The sequence below is a fragment of the Siniperca chuatsi genome, linkage group LG6, assembly GCF_020085105.1.
Source record: "Siniperca chuatsi isolate FFG_IHB_CAS linkage group LG6, ASM2008510v1, whole genome shotgun sequence".
Taxonomy (NCBI): Eukaryota; Metazoa; Chordata; class Actinopteri; order Centrarchiformes; family Sinipercidae; genus Siniperca; species Siniperca chuatsi.
In genome coordinates, this window is record NC_058047.1 from 15,766,654 (window position 1) to 15,793,537 (window position 26,884).

At 40.1% G+C, this 26,884-nt stretch overlaps 1 protein-coding gene across 1 annotated transcript in view; it reads left to right on the top strand.

Moving 5' to 3' along the window:
• p3h2 (prolyl 3-hydroxylase 2) overlaps positions 1-26,884 on the top strand; it is a 61,683-nt gene that overhangs the window by 24,345 nt on the left and 10,454 nt on the right. Inside the window, exons 2-4 of the mRNA XM_044198621.1 lie at positions 18,436-18,588; positions 19,742-19,931; positions 24,275-24,406. Of these exons, the coding sequence (XP_044054556.1) occupies positions 18,436-18,588; positions 19,742-19,931; positions 24,275-24,406 (475 nt within the window). The remainder of the gene's footprint in view (positions 1-18,435; positions 18,589-19,741; positions 19,932-24,274; positions 24,407-26,884) is intronic.

The following is a 26,884-nucleotide window of genomic DNA, read 5'->3' on the forward strand; positions in this document are numbered from 1 at the left end:
ATTGCCAGGTGGTCTGCTCCGTCATGCAGACTGAGGGATGCCGATGGATATCTCTGTGTGTTTCAGGATGGCTGGTAAGGAGGCATTAGCTGCTGTGAGTCATTCACTGTCAGGGGCAGCGCTTAGAGAAACAACACATACTGAAACACTTATTCCAAATGGACCCTGGTGCTGCTGGTGGTTTTGTTGTTGAGACAGTGTCAGGATGAATTCCGTGCTTTCGTTTAGTCACTATAGGTTGTCAGACAGCCTGTCTATCAGTCAGTCAGTGAAGCTGCGTTCAAATTACAGGCCTTCAGTACTCAAGGCCTTTGAATTTTGCTGGTTTTTAAACTGTTTATATTTACCCTGAGATTTAAAATCCATCTGCTAACAGCATGAACCAAAAGTAAGCAATTAAGATTTAAAGAGTAACAATTAAAATTATTTTTAGCCATGCTTGTGGCGTGGCTCTAGGGCGGGCAGTCAGTCAGTCCACCACTCTGGTCCAGACTGAAATATCTCAACAACTACTGAATGGATTGCTATTAAATTTTGTACAGACATTCATGGTCCTCAGATATTAACGCCTACTCAGTTTGGTGATCCCCTGACTTTTCCTCTAGCGCCATCAGCAGGTGAAAGTTTTCACTTACCAGTGAAATATCTCAACATCTGCTAGATTGATTGGCACCACCATGAAATTGACATTTGTGTTTTTGAGTGAAATGTCTCTACAAGTATTGAAAGGGTTGACATTCATGTCCCCCTCTTGTAATCGTTTTGATGATCCCTTAACTTTTCATCTAGCTACATCATCACTGATGATGTAGCTAGATGATGATAACTGGACAAATTGAAATTTTGACCTGATGATTCATCAGGTCAAAATTTCAATTTGTCCAGTTACCAAATATATCATCCTTAGCTGTACTTTGTATTAAGTGCAAATTAGCAAATGTTAGTATGCAAAGATGGTAAACCATGGTTGTGAAGATAGTAATTATTACCTGCTAAACATCGGCTAGCATTGTCATTGTGAGCATGCTAATGTTAACATTTAGCTCATAGCACTGTTGTGCTTAAGTACAACCTCAAAGAGCCGCTAGCATGGCTATAGACTCTTAGTCTTGTTGTTCCTTCATGTCTGTAGAAATAATTTCATTGTTTTATGTGCCTGGAAGTTTTGAACTGAAGCATTTCCACCTCAGTACCACTTACATCAGCTCTTTCATTTTTCCTCCACTGTGTCTTGTTGTAGCTGCAATGATTGCCAGCATTATAAACCATTGTTTCTTTTGAATAATACTGTCTTGGCAGTGCTGACAAACTCCAATTTAAATGGTCAAAGTCAGTGGCATGAAGGATTTAACCTAGCTGTCTTTGCAGCGTTTTGCCATTCATGCTGATTAGAAAGTACATATCAGATCTGTGTGACTTTAACATTTACTGTTTGATTTTATCTGTAGTCAGTCAGTCAATCATTTGCCTCATTTAGGTAAAAGTCTTCTCAAGGGACGTTCAATCTCCACAGGATATGAGATCTTTTTCAGTGAGATGGAGGTGATTATTTTCATCTTCCACAGTGCTATCCTCTGATAGTGGCCTCAGGTGTTGGTGTAAATCTGGGGCTGTGGTAAAGTCTGTTTTCTTAGAAACAGACATTTTTTCTGTGATTTATAGCCACTAAGAAAAACAACTATAAAAGTCACAATTCTTATAGTGAAATCTGTACTGGTTATTTTTTGTTCTTTCTAGCTTAAATTGTACTTGTTTTTTCATGTTTTCTTCAACTTCAAAACAACATTCTTTCAGGGTCTCACTGATAAAATTGTAACTTGTTGAGTCTGCGATGTAGAGTCTATCTCACACTTTCTCATTCACATCGACACACATAATTTGGCGCACACACAGACACAAGAGGACACTGGGGATCTCAGTGTGTGGCCACGTAGGATTTGCTACAAGAGGAAATAGAATCTAAACAATGTTATAAACAGACAAGAAAATAGTGTAAGATTGTAAACAGACTGCCCACATCTGGACCAGCTCTCTCCTCTGTCCCTCGTTCGCTTTTTTCTGCCTATCACACCGTGGAGAATTCAGGCCTGGATTTAGTTTCTGCGCCTTATGAGAGCTCAGTTTCTCTAAATAGGCCCAATCATGGAGTCACATACTTTTACTCTGTCTTTAATTTGGTATGGAATAAAAACCAAATGGACAGACTTGGGTCAATTGGTTTCCATTAGCCTGCACTCACATCGCTAGTGGTCCCAGTACCTCTAACAGCAGAGGCATGTGAGGGTTGCCCTTGCAACAAAGAACAATGGTGGGCAGCAGGAAAGTGGAAGCAGCTTTTCATAATGAAGGATGGAAATCCTTGCTAGAACCGTATTTAAGGCCTCAAGGGAAAAACACATGGAGCATATTATCACCAGATCTGAATTTATGATTGTAAGAGAAATTAGCATTGCTTTAATACTGTATGTTTTTATTTCAATGTAAGATTTTGGCTGCAGTGTCATCTGATTCTGTATTTTTCATCATAGTAACTTTTACATAAAATGCTGCATGTGCTTGGCCGATGACTCTGAAGTTGCAGCAGTAAAGACGAGCCAGCAGCATCACTGAAATTACAAGCAGGATCCAAGTCCTCGCTGTTTCATTCATATTGTACAAAACCACAACCTAGATTACACAGTGCAGTCAAGCAGTCCTACCCTGCCCTATAATCAGCACAACACAGAGTCTCTTTTCTGAAGCAAAGCAGTCCTGGGCTGTACCACTGTCACTACTCACCTCCTAACCACACTTTGGGCCTGGTGAGGCTTTTGATAACATCTCTTTTACATCCAGATTTCCAGATGGTATAGTAAAACACACCAAAGTTTTCAAGAGTAAAGGAAAGAAGGAAAGTCCTCAGCTGATTTTTCCACAGTGGAGATCCAGGCTGCTGTTAGCTCTTACGATTCTTAGGAGTTTGAGGCTATAAGACTTTTTTTATTGTCTTTTACCCAGAAACAGGGTCTGAAATTCACGTTGACGAGTGTGAATTGTTCCTTGCATTTGACTGTGGTGGACAAATTAGTGATAACTTATAAAAAACAAGACTAAGAGTCTACAGCCATGCTAACGACTCTGTGAGGCTATACTATAGGCCCATGCTTTAAGGTAAATGCTAACGCTATCATTACAACATGCTCACAATGACAGTGCTAACATGTTAAGCAGGTATACTGTTTAGCATTTTCACCATCTTAGTTTAGTGTGTTAGCATGCTAATATATACTAATTAGCACTAAACACAAAGTACAGCTAAGGCTTATGAGAGTGTTGCAGGCATTTGGTTATAAACCAAAGTGTCGGACTAATTGAAATGTTTACCTTATGATGGTGCTAGCGGAAAAGTCAGTGGATCAGCAAAGATTTTAAAAGTCATCCTGAGGGACTCCATGAATGTCTGTACCAAATTTTATGGAAATCCATCTAAGGGTTGTCAAGACATTTCACTCAGAAACCACACATGTCAATCTCATGGTGGCGCTAGAGGAGAAGTCAGGGAATCACCAGTTTGTTTATCAAACTGACTCTTGACTGGCTGTGTGTTATGCTGTGCTATGCACAAACTAGTAGCATCTTCGAAAGAATAAAATTAAAGACAAAAAGATTCAGTAAATATGTCAGAAAGCAAATTATAAATTGAAACTCTAAATCTGTCATTTATGTTGTGTTCCTGTTAAAACTTTTGAAATGACAAGACTTCATGCTGATTGAAGTGATGATCACTGAATTGACACATCAGAGTTTCTTTTCTTCTGTCGGTGGACTGTAGTTGCCTCCAGCACTGTGTCTTGTCTGAACACCACGGCTCCTCCGTCACTGCTTGAGAATGTGAGGCATGCTGGTTCTTGGGAAGTCTCACCACTAAGTCATCAGCCTGGCACCCACACAACCCCTGACCTCAGCCCTGTCCAGCCGCTCACATCCAGTCACATAAAAGGAAAATGCAGAGGAGGGAGTCCCTGCCTGTGCAGAGGGTTTATCAGTAGAGAGGAAGAGGTGGACAGACACAGACTTGCTTGCTTACTTATTTCTTTTACACTTGTTTATCCCAGAGTCTGTAAAACCAAGAGCAAATAGCATTTCTCTTGAAAGCAAACGCAGCACAAACTGATTATTTGGATTTTACTGTGGTAGAAAACATCTGCTCATAGATATGTCATAAAGAGAGGTATACACACACACTCTCTCTCTCTCTCTCTCTCTTTCTCTCTCTCACTCACTCACTCACTCACTCACTCACTCACTCACTCACTCACTCACTCACTCACACACACACACAAACACTTGAGTCCCAAAAACCTCAGATTTTATAGGATCTTCGAAAAATATCTGGTATCAATATCATGTGATCTGAAGCGTGTGTGTCTGTATGTGAGAGAGAGAGTTTATTTAGACTGAATTCCAGTCAGCATGCTGCTGTGTGTCAAGAATGCTAGATTTGTGTAATGTGACAGCAGCAACAGGAACAAGTCATGTTTATGAAGGGAGTACAAATCACTTTGAGTCCTTTGAAGAGATTTACCTCCATCACCCTGTGGGTGGTTCTTAATTACGTCCACCAATTAAGCTGAAAGAAGGTTACATTATTTGGCAGTAAGATACCTCAGTAAGTAATAAACTGATTGGATGTCATGTAATAGACAGAAAGTTGATAAGAGTTCGAGGGTGACCAAACTTTTCTCAACCGGGGATCCTCCTGTAGGTTTTAGTTGTAACAATTATGCTGCTTTTGTGTTGACAGAGAACAATTCCTCTGCAAATTTAACTTCTTTATCTATATTTGGAGACCTTTTGTGTGCATTATCACGCTACAACCACTCGTGTTAAAATCATCATCTAGTTAGTTTCTTAGTTTTTAGTGGTTAGATTAGTTTCACCAGCAGTGACAGTTAACTTGTGATGTAGAGTAAAGCATACTGTAAGTAGTGTTGCTAAAATTAATTAATTGCAGTTTAAGATACCTAATGTACTGATTTTGAACGGTTATTTAACTATTTGAGCTGTCTCTATGCTCAGGGACACCTTGCAAACATCAGAAATTATTGTTTTTCAAACATGAAATTATGAAGCTCTCATAAAGCTTTAGACTGTTGTAAAAGTTGTGCAAGTAGAAGGCCCTCCAATGTCCAGAGTGCATCCACCTTTTATAATTATTATCTTTGTGAAAATCTAAATATTGTGCAGTAATTTGTCAAATTGACTTCATGCCTTTCACATTTTCTTACTCACATTTCACTTTTCTCTCTACAAGGGAACAGTGTCACTAATTAGCCTCTGTGCAGCAAATAACACATGTCCTCGTGTGTGCATGCACTCATATAGAACAGTTATGGCCACTCGCTCACACACCAGCCAACAGACATGGCCTCTCACACATGCAAACAACCTCACAAGTTTGGCTTTTCTCACACGTGTCCGCACACTCTCCCACTCACAGCGAGTGTGTGTAAAAAGCCAGATGAAATGCGGCAGTGTGTTGACCCTGTGACACAGCAGCATGGCCGGGTTTGAAACAGCACCCCAGAGGCAAGTGGTGAGAAAAATGTCTCAAATGAGGTCTTGTCAGCTTTTTCTCCCAACACTTCCAGTGAAGATTAATTTGCTTTCTGTATCATCCCATTATGTGCAGAGTGTATTTTGACTGTTAAAATGCACTCACAATAAATTTGAGTTATCGTTGCTGTCACATGCACACAGTCTGTGCCAAGATCTCCCAGTGGGTGAATGTAAAAGTGTGTGTCTGGGTGTGTGAGTGTTTGTGCAAATCACTTTACAGTTGGTCCTTAAATCATTTCTCACTTGTTAGTTGGGCTGCCAACTATGTCAAGAATTTCTTCTATCTACAATAATGGTTCTAGCATGTCAGCACAATTTATATCCAATGCTTTGTTCTTATCTTATATCAAGGTTTTCATTCTTACATTCTTAAATGGCCTCACTGAATTTACTGTGCTGTGATTTGTTTACCATCATAATAGAGACTGTATTTCTCCATTCACTTGAAACAGGTCTTAATGGGTTTTTTGCTTTTGTTGATTTTATTTTCTTTATTGGACAACACAGAAAGCCTTCTACTATTGTCCCAGATTTATGAAAAGCCAGCGGAGGCCAGTCTTAAATAAGCTGTTAGATTTGCTCTACAATAAAAAACAACCTAAATAGTGAAAAAATGCAAACAACCAGCAGTCCAGTCTGAGTGGTGCATGGTCTTCATGAAGATGGGATGATTGGAGAAAAAGTAAAGAAAAGTAAGCAACAGGTGTCCTTTATTTTGCTGTAGGAAGACAAGGGACTGGTAAGACAACAAACATCAAATTAAAATATCAAGTTCTCTTATCAGTACAGCCCAATGTCACACTGCTTATATTTTCTGAACTGGAATTAGCCTTTTCCCTTCTGCTGAGTGTCTGCATTTCTTGCCTCCCTTTTCAGCCTCTGGGCAATTTTGCAGCTGAGCACTAAGCTCCTCTCCCCCTTCTCTCTCCTTAAAGTCTGACTATTAGCATATCCTGGATCCGGTTGCATCCTCACTACCGGTGGTCTCTGCAGGGGTACTAAACTGTGTAACTCCAGGGGAGGTAGAGAAAGGGAAAGAAAATATACTAACTGTAAACTCAACACCATCTTATCTGTTCATTGTGTGGGAAGATGAGGTTTATTTTATGGGCAAGGGACTCGTTACACAAATTTTTTCATAAAAAACACTCAAGCTGGCTCTCCATGATGCTGGAAGGCTGAGAGAGGCTTCATATAATGGACTACTGGTCTCCCTGGTCATCATTTTAGCCCTCATGCTCTGCTGCAGATCTGGGAAGCTTAGTCTCAGCTCACATACCACCAGCAGCTTTAGAACAATACTGAAGGGGGTGCATTCTTCTCTCCTTTAGGTAATCCTTAAATCATGCAGGCTCGACTGTTTGTGCTTATTGTCTTGGCCATTTCTTGACCTTCTCCATACAATTGTCTGAAGTATGCTCAGGGGGTGGCGACTTGATTGATGGGCTGATTTTGTGATGAAACATTGGACAGGACTGCTCTGTCATTGTTTGATTTAGCACCCCGGAAAAAAGTGTATCCATTACCTCATCAGAGAGTGACGCTGAACCACTTTTGAAGTTTGAATCAGGAAATACTCCTTCAGGGCACTTGAACCTTTCATACTCTAATCTGGGGGAAAATCTTCTGACACTCAGTGGTTAAAGAGTCTTTTAGATGATGTTTCTGTCGTGGCAGCTGACTCACTCATTGTTAACTATGCTGATTAAAATTTTTTAGTTACATGGGAAGTTGCTGGTAAGTGCATACCTCTCGTGGTGGCCATGCAAAAATAACTGTTGGCGTAGATCAAATTAATTAAAAGGACACATGTTTGATGGCTTCCAATAGTTTGCTAATTTATAACTGCCCTGTTAAAGTTGTACATATTAGTGATCTTTGCGTCCACCAGTGGTTCTCAGATGAATTTCAGTCTCTCAGCAAAGCCCCCGTCAACTGAAGTTGACTGTTGTGGGCGTTTTGTAAAGCTGCTCGTTGCTACAACATCAGATTGATTTCAACATGAACAAATATATTTTATATTTCTCTGGGGTATATGGGGGCCGGACAGGGTGAGAACTGAGTGGCTAGATGAATGCTGGCATTGTCTTCTGGGGCACACATACTCACTGCCTCACACACACACACCTACACACAGATCCCCATAGCATCCTCCTTTGGGCTTTCTTGAAGACCCTGTTGTGTTTGAACTAAACATTTGTCTGCTGTAGATTTAACACTTAAACACCACATCATGCTCAGCGTTTCTTATTTTTCCACCCTGATGTCTACACAGGCGCAGTGGAAAAGCTAAATGCGGCCAAGCTCATGTGAGAGTGTGACCTTTGACCCCTGTCCCTGAGTGGCGAGCCCATAAATGTTTCCTTCAAATGTGCTGTTCCTCGTAAAGTTCCTCGTGAGATGGGAAATCACCTCATCTCTGGTGCTTTATGGGAAAACAGAGTCTACAAAATGTTGTCTCATGTTATCTCTTCTAAGATAGTGGTGACTTCTGAGGCAAACATGTCCTGCGTAGACAGCTGGATTGATCAAAACAGAAGCATATCTGTTCCATTAGACTCTCAGGAGACGACTGGGAAATGTGGCTGAAATCCCTCCCATGTAGACACACCATAACTCTCAGCAAGAAAGCAAATAAGTGTATTTCCCAAAATGTCAAACTATTCCTTTAGGCTATTTAAACACAGTAGAGGTTGCTGAGGAAACGCCTGACTGCTAGTATCTGTTGTATCCCATGTGTGGGCTCTAGTTCCAGTCTGTATACACACACCACATACTCAACCAAAGGCAAAGAGACAAAACACAACTGTTAGCCACATTTCAGATTTCTGGGACTAGTCAGAGTGTGTTTTTCCAGTCATGAAAAAGGCACCTTTATGTGAATGGATACTGGAGTGTGAAATCAGAGGATCGTAACGAAAAAATAAGACGTCGGCTAACCAGGCCTGTTTTTAGAAGTTCCTGAAAAAAAATAGTGTGGTTGTCTGTGTGTTACTGTATTTAGGGTATGAGGGAACGTGAGAGAGGTGTAGGGCGGAGGGCATGAAGGCGGCAGGGGAGGAGGGAGACATTATAGGTGATTTTCCACCCCGTCTGCACTACTTAAAACATACACACCTTGTGTTTTTGAGGTTTCCACACAAAGCTGACCTTGTGTGTCCTAAAGCTGCCCAGGAAGCGAGATCAGACATGGAAAAGAGTGTGATGGTTGACTAAGGATACAGTAGCTGATGTGGTGTCATGAGGCCTCAGGATAGCTTAGAGAAAAAGGTTGTGTAGTCTCTCAGTATTAACTCCCACAAAGCTTAACTGGGCTGTCACTGGAGATGGAGAGGATAATGGAAGCAGTCATTTCCCTCTACAGCCAAATGATCAGCCACAGGGCAGACACAACTACAGATGTACAACAACCACCTCAATTTAAGTTACCTGATCCAGATTAGCTCATAATGGACATGAACTGTGTTTTGATAACTAATAGATTCTGGATCATTAGCGCCTGTTCCACATTCTGGGTTCCCTATGAGTTCAGACCAATGTGGTCAAGTATGTTCACTAATTTTCCCCCCTAATCAAAGCCAGCAGCCTCAGAGCACACAGCTCGGGCACGCAAGCCAAAGTCAAGGTTTGCTCCTGTGTACGGTGGCGTTATTAATGTCTCTGCACACTGCCTTCGAGGGATTTTTATGAAAGGTGAAGAATGGAAGTCGCTGAAGGAAGGAGCGAGGGCCGGCTTTTCCCAGCTCGTCGCGCCTCCTGTGTCTTCACGGGGTAATCAAAGAGGCTTTTTAGCAGCGACAGAGGTGAGGCTTTGTCAGGCATTCCTCTGACATGACCTTATAGGAGGAACACGCTCTGGCCCAGGGTGGGGCGAGGACGGGCAGAAAGAGGCCACTGTGCAGAGCTGTCAGCAGGAAAGGACAGATGAGAGAAAGAGGGGTGGTGTGATGGAGAGAACAAGGAAGAGGGGGAGGGAGGACAACAAGGCAGATAACTTTTACCCATGACATCACTAGGAGGAAAAGCTCCCCTCACGCACTCACTCCTGGGATTTTTGTTTTCCACAGCATTTGCTTAACATGCTAGCCATGTTGCGTGAAATGTACACCTTGACCGGCTGGCTGGTTTCCTGACTAGCATGAGTTACAGATCTTGTGTTAAAGTGTTATTTGATTTAGCAGCAGAGCAAAAACAAACCCTTGTCTGGTTCATTTAGCTGCGATTATCAAGCGACTAATTCATGCCTTCAGTGTACAGTAAAGACATTATGTCGCCTGTGTGTACAGTAAGCATGTGCTGAAGCAGTTTTTTGTCCATCAAAGCTGCCGAGTTAATGAAACGAAAGTCTTAAGCGTGCTTGATGGAGAGGTTAATTTGTAATATTTTCCTGTCCAATTACTGTCACACATACATCATGGGCATCCTTTGCCTCTGTATATTCAAGTGTTCGATTGTGTGTTTGGACACGTGCAAATGTTTCATCCTCATCTTGGCAAATCCTACCCACGTCTGGTTGGATAAGGGGGGTCTACATATTGTCTTACAGTAGGGGATCTTCCAGTGTAAACACTCAAAAACAGACATAAGTTGTTTTCCAGACTTCCAAGAATTTCTGAAGTTCCTTGAATCATCAATCAAAGTGCTCGCTGTGTGCCTTTTGAAACGATCCAGAGTAGAAGGAAGTGGGGCGCTTGCCTCATGGGGAGGTAATCAGCCATTTAGACAAACTTTCCTATAGTGAGTTCCTCGTGCCAGGCATTGGTGCCAATACCTTCCCTCAGCATAGCTGCTACAGTCATAACTGGCAATAAAAAGCTCTGTTTGATAGTCAGTGGGCGTATGCAGCTTTCCTTGCCAGGCAAATGTAATCCCAATCCTACTCCCATTTGTTAATGATTTACAAGTATTGTGAAATAGTCTCGATCTTATATCCAACCAGATGCTCATATCCAAGTCCCAGCCTCTTAAAGCTAGGGTAGGGTAGAAGCATTTTTTGTTATATTTGTTGAAATTCTCTTTACATCCCGACAGCAACCAATAAATCAAATGCTCTAAAAAAAATAAGTCACAAACCTGATTAGTGTCCTCTGGAACACTTCCGTTGGCATTTTGTGTATTTGCATCGCGTTTCTGTATTTGCAGCATGTTTTCTAAATGCTGCGTATGTGTTGTCAAATTAATGAAGATGTTTTCTTAATTTGCTTGTGTTTTGTCTATTTGCATGTGTTTTCTTAAGTTGTAGTGCATTTGCCCATGTCATGTTTGGCCACCGTATGAAATTCATTAATGAAATGGACCTTGATGGTGGAAACCATAAAGACCCCATTGTTGATGTATGAATAGAAAGACTACTGTGCCTTCCATGCCAGTATTCAGTAAGTTGTTCAGATAGATGTACTTCTATTTAGTGAGGCTGGATATTAATATTTTCAAAATCAATACTAATGCTGCAACTAACAATTGATTTTCATTATTATTCTGCTGATTACACCCATTACGGTTAATCACCAAATGTTTGGTCTATAAAACATCAGAAAAGAGTGAAAAATGCAAATCACAATATCCTAAAGCAAAAAAATATAAAATTTCCTATAATTTAAGACCAAGAAAAGCAGTTAATCCTCACATCTGAGAACCTGGAACAATCTAATGTTTGGCATTTTTGCTTGAAAAATTACTTAAATAGTTTCTGATGAATTTTCTTTCAATCGACTAATCGTTGCAAAACAATACTTTTTTGATACTTTAAATTGAGAAATAAAGAAACTTTTTTTTAATTTACAAAAGTCAAGCTTTTCAAATTTAAAATGTTGTCTAAACACAAGCAGCTGTACAAGAACTTTGCCCTAATAAAGTGGTCTGAGGTGGCAAAATGCTGATTTAATTCATGAACTGTAGAATAAGTTGAGAAGAGTACAAATCTGACCAAATATGTACCAGCTTTCAGTACTTCGCAGCTGTCGGGAGTCTTTTCTGTGGACACATTTCGGTTGGTACCAATTGTGTTGGGTTTTGATAACCAGCCCTTCTAAAAGCAACAACCCCGCCCTTACTCAAGGTATTTCTTGCCACAATCCAGTTGATGAACTCAAACATGGACATCTTTTTCTTCTCTTATCATAAAGGTTGTTGTGTCTAAACTGCTGAAGTGTTTGGCTTTGTTATGTCTTCTTCAAACACATCTGCACTCATAATTTGCTGCCGGAACCAAAGACAGATAATTATGTGGTTTACTTGCTTGTTTGGGGGATAAATACCTAGTGACGAATATTCCACAAACCCTCCACCTCATGACACAAATATTGGTGAAGTCATAGTAAACTTGCTATTTATCTGGTCAGAAAAATGACTACTGTGTTTACAGAGGAGTAAATATTCTTCCCGTTAAAACACTCAAAATGTACAAATAGACACATTGCTCCTCAGACAGATGGCTGGAATCTTAAGGGCCTTGCCATGAAGCAAAGATGTCTTTCCTTTGTGTTTATAAGTTCATAGTTTCAGAAGTAGATTGGCAAGAGCTTTTGGTAGTTAAATATTGTCTGCGTACTTTTCAATATAGATGAGAGTTCCATTTTAATGTGATTTAAGGACAAACTTTTCATTCTATCCCCTTCCTTCAAGAGTTTTTACAAGCTCAGGTTTCTCTGAAAACATTTATTTTTTGCGTTAGTCCTTTCGTTGGCCCAAATATCATCTTTATCATTCACTTGTTTATGTCTGATGGCATGTAAACACATCTCCTCAACATCTCCTGAATTACTGGATAGGTTTTCTATTGGATTTTGTTTGTGAGAGTTCCTCTGCTGTACATTCCTAAACAGCTGTATCACATCAACCTTTCTAGAGCAAACACCACCTCTCTCCTTCACTGGCCTGAAAACCATTGTTGGCTGTATAAAGACACTGTTATCACGCTTGCAGATGTTTCAGCTGGAAAGCGTTCACTGCAAAGTGGTGTGAGGCTATACTGTACTGTAGGTAACCGGTAACGATTTAATGCACCTTTCAAGGAAGGGTCGGTCAAGCTGGCTAAATGGTTTTTTTTAACTGCAGCTGTAAGAAGTTTTCAATGCAGTAGTCTCACTGAAGTGAATCAGAGGGCTTTCAAACTAACTAGTTCGTACGACGTGTCGTCCGACCGTGTGGGAAGGCAAAAGTTTTAATAGCTGTTCCTAACTGCCACACTTGAAGGCGGGGTGAAAAGATGGCCATCATAGAGAATATGGAGGTTACAGCACACACTTTCAATCTTTCCTGGAAGTAATTTATAGTGTTGCACTCAATTGTACATGCAAAAAGTGACTGAAATAGTTGTGTAACAAATTAAAAAAGCGAGCTTCAAACCCTGGCTCTTTTCTGACCTCCCCACAGCTGGCCAGTCATGGTATGAAGTGGGTGTGAATGTCGGATGTTGCTGTTCAACCATATGACAAGCACTTCGGTTGGAGCATACCAACACCTTTAGATTCGCACCATGATGTCTGAAGGACACTGTCTTTAACCTTGAAATCCTCACTGCATGTGGACTTTGTCTGATTTATTGCAGCTGTTCTTGTTTCCAGTGTTAACCTGAAAACTAACCTCTGTCTACTTCACTAGAGTTTCCTAACCTCTTGGGAACCATAGAAACTATTTAAAACAGCTTGTCTCTCAAGTATTCAGGACTGCGGTTTCCAGGTTTGACCACTCGTTGATTACTTGTTGCCAGCTCCTCTCTCATTTTTTCGGTGGTAGTTTTTCCTCTGACAAGCCATCTGTGTAACTGTCTCAAGGCTCGTTTGAGACATTGAGATACGGGCTTTTTGTCCCAACATCATCTCTGTATTTCTGGTGCCAGCCCAAGCCTATTTTCATACCTGTGAATCAAGCAGGAGGCCCAGAGGAGAAAGGCATGCAAATGTACATTTGCCTTGGCACTACTCAGTGCCCACATCAAGAGTACTTCTCTCAGAGTGGCAGGGCGGTCCAGCAGCTCTAACACAGGTTACTCTTTAGTGAGGAGGGCAAACTGACGGTTCAGACTGAGTGGTAGTTATTCACCTCTACAGGTGCTCCTTTGAAATTCATGTGAGAGGAAAAAATGAACTCGTGTGGTACAAGATGTACACTTCTGAATGTGTTCAAAGATTTGCTTTTAATGGCAGAGTTTTAATGTTGCTGTGATTTTTAAATCATGTACAGTTTAATGTCAGAATTAATTGATAGAGTTCAGATTAAATATTTTTGTTGTGTAGTGCTAGTAAATTTGTCAACCAAGATGTTTCTATACCACTTATACTAACGTAGCTGTCCCTGTAAAGGAATAATTAAACATAGTATCCCCTTTTAAATCCATTAATATCTCTATTGTATTAGACCATTTTGGACAATGGACCTCAGTGGACAAATGAATGAGGAATTTTCATTCATTCCACTCACTCCTAGGGAGAGAAGAAGCACAATGGCTAAGGTTTCACAGAAAATGCTTTCTTAGAATCCATTTTCTCCTCAGTGGCCGACATAGGAGAGACAAGTCATTTTGATTTACCAATGCATGGCTGTTTCCAGGCTGCATTGTTTTCCATTACACTATTCAGTATAATAGCAATCTCACTTTAAACCCATGATTGATTTCTGCTCTGTCATCCTGAGGGGGTATTTTAACCTTTCACTCTGCTCAGTTTGATATATGAGCATGTGTTTTCATTTCAGAATCTCTGAGCTTGGACCCCTTTGGGTTTTTGACAGTTTGATATAGTACTCAGACTCCCAGAAATCCTCCATGTTGAATTATTTGTCTCCATAAAGCAGCAGTGACCATCTTGTACGTGTGAGCTCAGGTACTGTTAAATATGACTGTAAATCCACCCAAGTCAGAATCATGCACTGAGATCTTGTCTTTTTTTCTTCTGACCTAACTGTTCCTGATAACTCCTGGAGAGGATTATTTTTACTTATCAAATGGAAATTTAAGGTTTTGGGCAGAAGATATTTTTGTTTCCTTCCTTTCCTTTTAAATAAAGGCCCCCTTCCTAAAGCATTATTTTAATACCAAGGCTTTGCTATATTGCTATATCTCTCAGAAATGTTAACCATGATGTTGAAAAGCCCATGATAAAAGAGGAAAAATACAGTGAGTCTCCCATGTTTAAGGCTTCCCCAGGTTTTGGGATGTCTAGTCTTGGGACAATAGATCTGGCAGTGGCTGACCACAGCTGTGTTTGTGCTGGGATGGCGATGAGTAATTCCCCCCTTCCTCCAGTTGATCCTTTGGCCAGAGGCAGGTTGTCCCCATGGGGCTGAAGGCAGCAGGGGCCAGAGGAGGTAGAGGCAGGGGACTTCCCTCACCTCCACCCTCAGCTTTTCCCTCCTTTGTACACCACAGCCACTGTGATCTTTGCTGTTTAGTCTCCAGGAATCTGGATAAACCATATCAGCAGATGATTGTCAAATCTAGTAAAGTCAAGTCGATGATTGTGTCTTTAAGGAGACTGTTTTCCCTGAATTATCTCGGGGTGACTTTGTCAGGAATGCAGCAGCAGAGGACACATGCGCTGGGTTGTGTGCTTGAGGTTGCGCCATCAGAAAAACATCCACCCTCAGATACATTGATTTCATCAGTGTTTAATGCATTCCATGTTTTACTGTGTTTTGCAATTGAGATTTTGCTATACTCAGGTTTCCTCAGTGTGCAGTCTATTTCTACTTAGTGATTTACCTGTGATAACATATGATTCCATAAGACCTCTTATGACACCTGCCAGCAAATTGGTTTTAACTTGGTGCATTTATTTTCAGCTGTGCATGTGAGTGAAGTTAGTTGTTTTGCACATTTTCTGTCATCAATTTCTTGCTATATGATGAATTCAAGACCTCAAAACCTGACAACTACTGTTGGTGTTTCAGAAAGCTGTAGTTGCACAGGATATATAGCAGCATGGCATCAAATTTTCTGCATTGGGCTACATGATTGATCCAGGAATGCCCACTACAAGTATTTTCAGGAGGGATTTTGCCTTTAAGACACACACTGTACTGTTGACTGTCATGTTGTTGTAGTTTCCTGTTAACGTCCTTATTTGGCAAGTAAACTTCAGGTTTTTCATCTGACCTCTGGCCTTGCTCTTACATAGTATTAGAGTTGTTCTTCAGTCGTTACATACAGTATTTTAATAAAACCTGTCATGCAGCACACATGAATGCACAATATGTGCCACTCACCTACCCTAGCTCTCTTCCTCCCTTAATTGGTTGGTCGGTCGAGCTGTGTCTCCCGGCGGCTACAGCCAGGTGATTTTACCAGGAATGCACTCGACACCACCTCACTTTGGACTTTGGACTTACATGGCTAACCAAGCACGTCCAGCTGGGCTTTTCTCTCCTGCCTCCTCTGCTGCCACATGAAAGAGACCCAATTTTTGTTTGACAGGGGAGTCATTCTTCTTAAAGAAGTGGGTTGTTTGTGGGAAAGAGAATGTCTGATTCTTCTATCAGAACAGTTCAGTTTTTGTTTTATGATGTATTGTGCAGACTTTGTGGGAATTGTTTGCCTCCCCCATAGAAAACACCAAGTGCTTTGTTTTTGTATCTACGTGGGTCTGTGCAGAAAAGGTAATTCTACTGTTGAACTACAGATTTCCCAAATATTGGATAAATGTGGGAATTCCCAAGTTGTATCTTGCTAATTCACCCCATGAAAACAATACAAAAAGAAACAAGGGTTTTGTTGCAACAAATCTCTTTCCTGGCAAACATGAGCCAGTGCTGAGTGTTCAAACAGAGAGGTGAGTGTTTTGAGAAGCTCTTTCAGCCAGTTATGTTCTTGGCAGCCAGGCAAGACTGACCTTCTCAACTGTCAGAAGAGAAGCTGGGATCTGCTTTACGTTAACACCTGTTGGGAACATGAAGGATTTAAACAAATGCAGTCAGACGTCTCTGCGATACTGTGACTGAGTTAATGTTGCTGCAAGAGATATCCAATCCTTCACAAGAGAGCAAGCTCTGTCTCCAACCATGTCTACTTTCACCTCTATGTATCTGTCTTTTATTTTCTCAGCATGTCATCCTCCTTCTGTTTCCTGCTTAACTCCTCCTTTCTCTTACTACTTTTTACCCAGTTCAGTCACTGTCAAACACATAAAACAACATAACATAGATTCTTTATGATAATTTCGTGCTTTGTATGTTAGTACTGTATGCTAGACAATGAATGGAAAAAAGATGAGAGAGCAACAAAGGCCACAGGGCAGCATATATCTTCAGCTGTTTTTTCTTGAGTGTAAAAACTGGCTGTGTTGAGTTCATGGACCTGTGCAGTGAACTCATTGTGTAAGGTGATTGTGTTCCTGTGAGAATACTGCTGGGAGAAACCTAACCCATGTTAAGGCTTGCGCATGATTAGGATCTTATCTGATTAAGACCAGACATGTTCTGATGACAAGTTCTTCCAAAATTACGTTTTTTTTAAGGGATAAAAGGGCATCTTTAAGTTACAAGAAACTCGATTGCACCAGACATCTGGAGTCTTCTCTGAGCTGAGCTTTTTTTTTTTTTTTTTTTGCTGATAGCTGATCCATAACTATTATGTGTTGAGTAATAACGGAGAGAAAAGGTTTACATACCTTCGATGTCAAAGGAAAGCATCTTAACTGATCTACTGTAATGTATAGAGGGGTGCATGTAGGAAAATATGTTATTATGCTGTTGACAACGTAAACTATATAGACTATTTCCTGTCTTATTTTTAGACAATGTCAAAAATTCTGACAGATGGACATCCGATCTAGAGCTGAAACTATTAGTCAATGAATTAATGGTATTTTGATAGTTGATTAATCCTTTTAGTCATTTTTCAAGCATTATTCACTTGTTCAGACTTCACATTTTTTTGTATTCTAATGTCCAATAAAAATCTATTTTGAATATTCAGTACACAGTTTGTAAAATGTACTTTTTCTGTTTGGGTTAGTTTATCAGTCAACCAGCTGCCAGCACTGATAAATGACAGCTTCTGTCTTTCATCCTTTTCATCTTTTAGTCATTCACACAGGACATGATCTGCACTGTATCAATATCACTCACAAACACACATTAACATACACTTCTTTGCCATTCAGTGTTTCTCTTATCTAGCCTGTAACTATCAACAGTAAACAGTCTCTTTTCTAATGTGTTTATGTTAGATACATTTCTTAGGAAGAGGATGGGATGCCTGTGGTGATTAGTTCATTCTAATACTCCCAACATCCATTAAGTTAATATGTTTTGAGTGCAGAGACCTCATCCGTCATATTAGCTGTAATAATGACAGCCCCCTCTAATGTGGATGGGAACAGTGCGTCCCTGCAAATCTGCTCAGTTCTTCTCTGGTCTGATTAACCAAATTCAGAAAAATTATTACTTATTTCAAGTGGATTCCAAATTACTTGCCAAGAATACATTTTGGCTTGAATGCATCCTCATATTTTGGCGAGTAGTCTGTTCTTCCTACAGGACCGGCTTCAGAAGAACGTCTGCAAATTGTCTGTCTGTTTTTCCTTTTCTTCTAAAAGCAGTTAAACTTCTAAAGATTCAGAGTAACATATGAACTTTGTCAATTTTTTTGGCAGTTTTTAATAATGGAGACCTGTCCATCTGTTTCTGTTTGGACATCTAGTTTCTTATGTTGTGATTGTGTTGAGACTTAAGCAAATACTAAGCAAACACCTTCTTGCAGTTACAAACTCACTAATCTGACCTGTTATAACTGATTTTAAATAACTTCATCAACTACACAGGTGAATTTGTGCCTTTTAATGGACAGGTTGTTATTTTAATAACATCTCTCTTTCCTTCTCTCTCTGTTTTTCTCTTTAGTTGAAGCAGCCTGACAAGGCAGCAGCGGCAGCTCACACCTACTTCCAGGCCAACCCAGAACATGTGGAGATGGGTCAGAACCTGGAGCAGTACAAAGACCTGCAGGGCGTTAAGGCGGACCACTTTGTGGACCGAGAAGCCCGGCCTCACCAGGTAAGCCAGAAAATCTTAATATAAGATATAATTTTAATGCGAGTTTGGATATAAATATAGGTTCAGTTTTTTTTTTTCATTTTCGTTTTGTCTCTTTCCTTATTTTTAAAAATTTTTTTTAGCCCTTTTTCATGCCGCTTACCTATTGATGCTTTTACCTGAGCATGTTTCAGATAATCAGTGTGACCTGTTACCCATCTTTTTTCAATCCTGGTCAAAATGTCTGGCTACTTTTTCTACTTCACTTCTTTCCTAAAGGGAAAAGTAAAGCTGCTGCCGCTGTATGAAGAGGCCTTTGTGTTAGTGGCCCTTGCAGTTTAATGACTGGAAACTCATTTAGGCCTTTTAGTGCTGGTTGCGGTGAAGCCCTGAATGCCGATGAGTTTTGGATCCTTTGTGCGCTGATTCATTTACAGTTTTTCACCCTTTCTCACCCCCACTCTCATTTCCCTCTCTGCCCATCTACTTTCTCTTTAGCTTCAAGTCAAGCTGTTACGAGTTCTTACAGGACCTTCTGGGAGAAGCTACAAGTCGTTCATACCAACTGTACCTCAACTAAACTTTTAAGCATGACTGATAATTTAAGTTATTGTGTCTCTGTCACTTTGCTTTATGTATCATTACTTAGCTCTGTACTCTGTTGGTGTAGATGCATGTACTTTGCATTTGAACTAATGTGTTTTTTCACCTGTTTTTAGTCTGTAATCTGTTTTTGGATTTTCTGTATTTTGTTTCTGGAAGCAGCTTGTTTGCAACATTCCAGTCCAAAGTAAATTTTCTTTGGGGACCATAAATTACATCTGATTGTGAATGTATTCATAAAGAATTGACAGTGGGAATCCTTTCTGGCAGTTGTTCAGCCTAACACGCCCACCTCTCTTTCTGTTTATTCCAAACAAATGACCATTGCTGCTGCAGGAAACATGATGTGCACCAGAGGACTTGTAAAAACTTTTATGAACTGGCTACAGGTTTACTTACAGTTGTGTTTTTTAACTGTAAAAGTGAACAATATTTGCTTGTATAAAAATGTCAAAGATAAATACTTTGATACACCAGCAAATCATAAAGAGCTTTGCTGAACATCAAAGGTCAGTAATACTCACCCCATCATTCCTCTCTCTCATGATCCTCTGTCTCTCCTCCATCACAGCACTCCTTCACAGCAGCAGTGAGGTTGTATGATAAAGGCGATTACGAAGGTGCCATCGCTCTGTTTGAGGAGGCTTTGGTGGAGTACTATAAAGCAGACGTGGAGTGTCGGGCCCTGTGTCAATGGCCGCAGAGGTTTGAGGGCTACGACTACCTCCGCTACCGTTACAGCCTCCATGAACTCATATCAGGTAAGAGCCAACGTCTGAATAGGTTTACTTGAACAGAAAACAGTTGCTGACATGCATCTATCCTGCATTTACCCTCAAGTAGCACAAAACACGTCCCTGAGTTGCATATGTAATGTAAATAACATTTAAATCCCAGCATGAACATGAACAGGATGTGGATTTTGGCTATGATTTGTTGGTGTAATCAGCTGTATTTATTCTTTACAAATGTCAAATGGCAGAAATAATTCGGTATTTACACTGTAAGTTTTTAATTAGAACCAGGACGTTCTTGTTTCGCTTGTGATTTTAAATTGTTTCACCCTCTTTATGTGTTACATCCACAACAACATGTTCATGTTAAATAGATGTTGATATGACAGCTGGCACTAATTTAAAAACCCATGCACATACAGTGACAAAGTAAACAGTAAGATGAAATCTGACATTGGTTCAACTGGATTTTCAAAGCTATTTTAGTATGAATCGTTTTATCAACTTTATCAACTTATCATGACTGTTCCACCAACACGTCTAACTGCACTGCATGGCCCTGAGCCCAAGCTGGGCTTTGTTGTGCTGAGACAAGGCCAAACAACACCCTTCATGCTCACGAGGTGATCAAACCTTCCTGGCAGCGGCTTGGCACTGGATGGAAGTTGGCACTGGGTCACAGGGCAGCCATGTTACTGTTGGCTAATCACAACTTCCCTGGTTCAATTCTGGCCGCAGATTTGTTGCATGTCATTCCCCCTCTCTTTCCATTCATTTCTTGTCATCTCTCTACTGTCCCCCTTTATAAAAGGCGCCAAATGCCCAAAAATACTTTAAAAAAGAAAAGACATACAGACTGTTAGTTACAGTCAAGCTTCATATTATTGCATCAATATTTGTTTTCATTGGTCACCAAGCTTTTCCTGGCGCTCCCTGTGCTGAAATACAGAGATGTATATGCCAGTGCATTGGCTTGAATTTCTTGGAGATAAAAAGGTGTAAATAAATGTTACAAAGGCTTTAGAGCAGAGTCATAGGTACAAATGGGAGCAGGGCTCTGTGGTATGTTCAGAACACAAACAAGACACAGAGACATCAGGTTCCCTACACAGATTTTGTCCCACAAACTTCCTTGAGTTTTTCATTGTTGTATGGTTTCTCACAGCACTGGGGTCTTGGATTATTAAATTTTCTGGAATGTTATCAATGTTATCAATGTTATCTGATCATTGATGTTACTTTGAGATGATCCAACTGGCTGTCCAAATCAATATATTGTTTTTGGGAGTATTAAGTTTGCACTGTATGCTTTAGCAAACTCTGTACTAGATAACATGCTGATCCAGAGGAAAATTAGCTCTCCACCAAATCAATACATTGAATTATTACAGAGTCTCTTAGAGATATATCAAATAAGAAAATAACAGTAAGAAATAACTGAAAGAAATTAGTCCGTGCCCCAGTTAGTGCTGATGTATTGAGTGATATTCTCTGCTGTTCTAAACTAAGAGCTGGTCTGTGTTCAGTTACAGTCCTGGGATTTGGTAGACATTCTCTATTACCATCTTCTACCATCAGGAAAACAGGCTGAACCAGGGCCAGGATAGTAGCCTGAGTGCACCCGAAACCCCTCTGACTCCAACCTCTTCTTCTTCTTCTCTGTCTCTCTTTAAACTCACTTGACCTTGTTTCTTTACTGCAATTCTGCAACTTGAGGGTTTTTTTCTTGGCAACTTTTCTTAAAGGAACATTCTGGTATTTTTGTATATTTCCACTCATTTACTACAAATTGCAAATGTTGTTTGAAATGTTTCCATTGTGGTGCTCTCAGAGTGTTGGCCGCTGAACAGCAAACCCTTTTAATGCTACTACTAAATTAATATTTTCAATTTCACCATATTCGTGTTTTCTTATTGTTTGGGTTTTTGACAGTATGGCTTTTTTAGTGCAAGACTGTTTAGGAGGTGACTCTTAAAATTCAAGTTTAAATTCAGCTTTTAGAGCTTCCTACTAGCACCTGAACGCACCACCTGGTAACAGTTCATGCTTTCAATACATTTTTACACAACAGTAATATAGATTTTACCAAAGTAGACAACTAGTTGTTAATGTTTTGTCTATTTTGAGTAACATGCAAGTAAATACCCTAAGGAAATCAATCAAAACTAATGTCTGCCTGTACAGAGGGGAAAATGCCTTCATCAGCTATGCTACATTTAGAAAATGGTTTGCACTAATGTGAAGTTAATAATTAGTAAATAGGATAAAACAGCTATAGCTGCACCTCTCCCAGTCTCCATAGCCCTGTTTCCTCTCCATCTCTCTGCTGCTGCTCTCAGTGTCCTAAGCAGGAAAGAGCAGTTCAGCAACAGAGGTCACTATAAGACAGTAACAGCTCAGCCCAGCAGCCACTGGCATTCATCAAAGTGGCAGTTACAGAGAGGAGCTGCAGCATTATTTCACCACCAAGTGTTACTCATACAGTTTTAATGAGCTTCATAAATAACGAGCACTAAGCTCACATTTTATGTACTGTGTTAATATTTTATTTTGTTTACAACATGGTGTGCAGCCAATAGGAGCCTGAGGGCCTTAACTCTGTTCCTGCAAAGAATAAGGCATGTTTGATTTGGAGGGATGCGTGTATCCACAGCAAAACTCTTGCACCAGATCATAATTACGCAATTATACTGTTACATATATATATCAACTTTGGTCAGTGGTGCTTTTGTTGACACGAGTCGGGCCTTTCTCTCTGGAAATTGAGGCGGGTTTTGTGCAGTAGCCGCAATTTAATTGCTGACAAGTGTGCTTTGTCTCAAATATGTACGGCCCTGTTGCATAAACACAGAAAAGACAGCTAATTAGTTTTGGCTGGTCTTTGTTTTACTTACAATCAGGGGATTATTTTCCATAGCACCACTATAGTAGAGCCTGTGATTATGGTGTTTATTTGTGTTAAGATGTATGTATGTATTTTTGAGAGTAATATAATCTGTTATATGAGTTTAATATAAGAGAAAGGATTTCATAGAATACTTTACAGTACTGCATGATTCTGACCTAACACAGTTCAGATCTCTTCTCCCCTGAGACTTTTGAAGAGATTGAAATAGACCACAACTCTGCTGTCTGAGGGTGAAGAAAGTAATGCTGCAGCTGCTCAAGAGTGACCTCACTGTACATTCATGCTCACAACACACTCACACACGTAAACACACAAGCGACGTAAGGAAAAGAAATGTAGCACTCTGTAAAATCTGTCCTCCCTGAGGGATCAACAAACAACAGGATTCATCACCACCTGAGGAACAACAAAGGCATGAAAGATCTGTACTGTTGGAAAGGCAGCAACATTTATTTGATCTACTTTACAGCAACAGGGAACGACATGATGTTGGATTGGCTGTATTTGATTTGATACAGCTCATCAAGTTGAACTCCTTCCAGTGTTTTGTTTTTTTTCCGCAAATACGTGTTCAGATGAATCCTAAACAGACACTCCACCAAAACCAGACAACAGGGAACAAGAGACTTTTACCACCACTGAAGCACTTTAAGAACAATTTTCAACATCTGTTTTATACACATTTCTTATTATTTTCAGCATTGGGACACATTATGATATGCTGTCATGTTCAGTAGGGATCTGTATAGTATATATTAGACGAATAAAACTTCTAGAATGAGAGTGACCTGTTGTGTTGGAGTTCTCTAGTTTTTCACTTTCTCACACTAGTATCTGTTTTCCAGCATCTATTTTCACCTTTGAGTCTTCAGACATATCATATACCTTGATGCCAAACACGTTCATCAAAGGAAATCAGTGTTGTGATTCTGTGTCTCCCCCTGAGGTGGAGATCAGTTTGGTTTCCATTAGACTACCTGTAATACTAACAAGTAATTCATTATTATTTTCAGCTGTTTTTCAAGTGTGTAAATCAGAATGGTCCTTTAACCCTGAGTTGACATTTACAATGTGGATTGCCAAAGTTACTCACTTTACATTTCCAGGCACAATTTATATAATAATCAATATTTTCTATAATAAGTTTTATGTTTAGAGTTGCATAAGATATTTAGTTTAAATTGCAATAGGATTCCAGGATTAACAGACTACCCTCACCACAGTCATATCAGTGATGGGAACACTGGTATCCAGCCCCTAAACCAACACTCAACTTATGCCAAATTAAAGAAGTGGCTTACGGTAGTTCACCCGGTAGAGTGCGCACCTCATGTAGATTCAGGTTCGAATCTAGCCCCCGGTCTTTTGCTGCATATCATCCCCCCATTGAATAAAGACCAAAAAAGTAGCTTACTCTCTCAAAGGTATGTTGATAAACTGATCTGAAACCATATTGTTGCAGATCACTTCACTCAGGTGCTGCACTGTGAACATGAGTGTGTTCGAGACCTCGCCACCCGGCCAGGCCGTCTCTCACCCATGGAGAACTACCTGCCTCTGCACTATGACTACCTTCAGTTTGCCTACTTCCAGGGTGAGTTGTTCAAGGTCTTTAATAGTTTTTTGGATAGTTCAAAAGCAGACCTTGAATGTATGTTCAGAACTTTTCTTGCATTTACTTATTGCTGGTTGCATTTCTAACCACTTTTATGATAGAAAACTTTTGGTTTATCACTTGATCACTAATTAACACTGTGTAGCACAGGGAACAAAACTGTTCCCAAACATGACATCTATCTGACTATGCTTGTTGTAATTATAAACAAAGAAGATGGATACACCCATAGGTCATACACTCAAACACACACACACACACACATACATGCACTTAGAAGAACTCATGGTCACCACAAAGAGCAGCAGACAAGTTGAGTCAATCAACAGTTGACCGCACCCTGTTTGGAGTTTCACATTGTCTCACAAGTATTAATGACATTATCTGGTATGTGTTTGTATGTCTCTCTGTGCAACGTTTTGGGCCTCAGGTGTGTGTGTGTGTGTGTGTGTGTGTGTGTGTGTGTGTGTGTGTGTGTGTGTGTGTGTGTGTGTGTGTGTGTGTGTGTGTGTGTGCGTGTGTGTGTGTAAATGAATGGGTAGCCTCAAGTCTTATGTTTTTGATGAAATAGTGAAAAGCTCTTCTAGACAAGGGTGTTGGCATGACAACAAAGTGTAGTTTGGAAAGACAGTGTGCTCAGTGGTTGTGAGATCATCAGATTATACTTAATGACCCTTAAGCATGTGGCTGTAATAATGCAAAGTGGATCATTGGGTTTGTGCAAACACACTGAGATCAGGCTTTGATTGTGTGTGTGTGTGTGTGTGTGTGTGTGTGTGTGTGTGTGTGTGTGTGTGTGTGTGTGTGTGTGTGTGTGTGTGTGTGTGTGTGTGTGTGTAAGTCTGTGGAAGCCTCAAAAGCTTTATAAAAAGTGTCTGTGAGTCAGTTATTCTACTGTATTGTAAAGGTGGACTGCTTATGAAATGGCAAATATACTTCTGTTTTTTTGTTTTATATTCCTCACTTTTTTCATGATATAAAACCCCATTTATAATATTATCTATGGCTGGTATTTTTCAGTAATAGCCATTCATTATTTGAATTCTTCGCAGATTTCATTGTTACTGGCAGTATACCTTTTCCATAACAGATTCAAATTGCGTACCCAAGCACAAGGCCAGTGCCCGTATAATTTGATTGTAAATTCAGTGTTACCACTTCTGTTGCATTTCTTACACAATTAGTCATACTAACTATATATATAACTTATAATACCTATAAGTGTTATCCTCTAATATTTAAAAAAGGTTGAAAAAATGTAAAAAAATCATGCCTACCTTAATCTTAAATAAACATTCATTATGTTAAATTAGCACTCATTAAATCATTTTATTTATATCAAGCTTAATTAGGTTGTATTTTTTAGCAGCATGTTGCGTGCATGAAATGCAGCAGGATTTTTACTTCTTCCTTTTTTGTATCAGCATTTTTACTGTCAAAATTAGAAATCTACGGCAGTTACTTGCCACAAGTCAGTAATGTGAGTGCTGTGTAATAGGCCTGCTGTGTTTTACACTCCTCAGTGGCTCCACCCCCCACTGCCGCAGTGGATGTTTGCCATCACTCAGCAGCCTCTCATTGTGCTTTAGCTGCTTAAGTTTCCTAAATTAATTCACAGTGACGTTTTTCTGTTTGACAGAGCTCAAATCTCCAGACTCTTATTGACCTGGGAACACATACCTGACAGCAGCAGACACGCTGCCTCAGCCTCAGCCATGCCAGGAAGTCTTTGGTTAACCCTGCGCCTTTATAAGATAGTAAAGAATGTGTTTGTGTGTGCACTTAGCAGCAGTAGTGTAGACGGTGTGTACTGGGTGACAGACATGTTTATGTATGTTTGTGGATCTGTGTTATAAATTAATACATGTAAAAGTGTGTTTGCGCATGTGTTCAACACAGGAAGACAGTACAGGACGGCCCTGCTGTACGTTTGTCTCACTTCATCACTGACATCCGTCTGTCGCAAGTGGCAACTCCTGCCAAGTGTCTTCAGTGTGTGTGTGTGTGTGTGTGTGTGTGCGCTCTTTCCACTATGTCAACCAGAGTACAGCTTTTGCTCCATTGTGGTAATGGTTTCGGAATGTCAGCCGTGATAGATAAATTTCCACATTTCTCTCTCTCTCACACACACACACACACACACACACACACACACACACACACACACACACTGGTCATCCAGTCTATTCAGTAGATACGTAGTTCAACAGCTCTGTAGAAAACAGCAGAAACCCAAGGTAGCTCATCTGTGTGTGTGTGTGTGTGTGTGTGTGTGAGAGATTACAGGTGCCCTGTGGAGTTTTTCATGTAAACAAACAAAAATGATCATTGTGTGAATACTTGAGGTCAAACAAATGTTTTTTTATTTATTCATTGTTTATTTTAAATCTTTTACTGTTTACATCCATGTTTTCTAGCTTGTAGACTTCTTCTTCACTGCCTTTGTTGGCACATTCC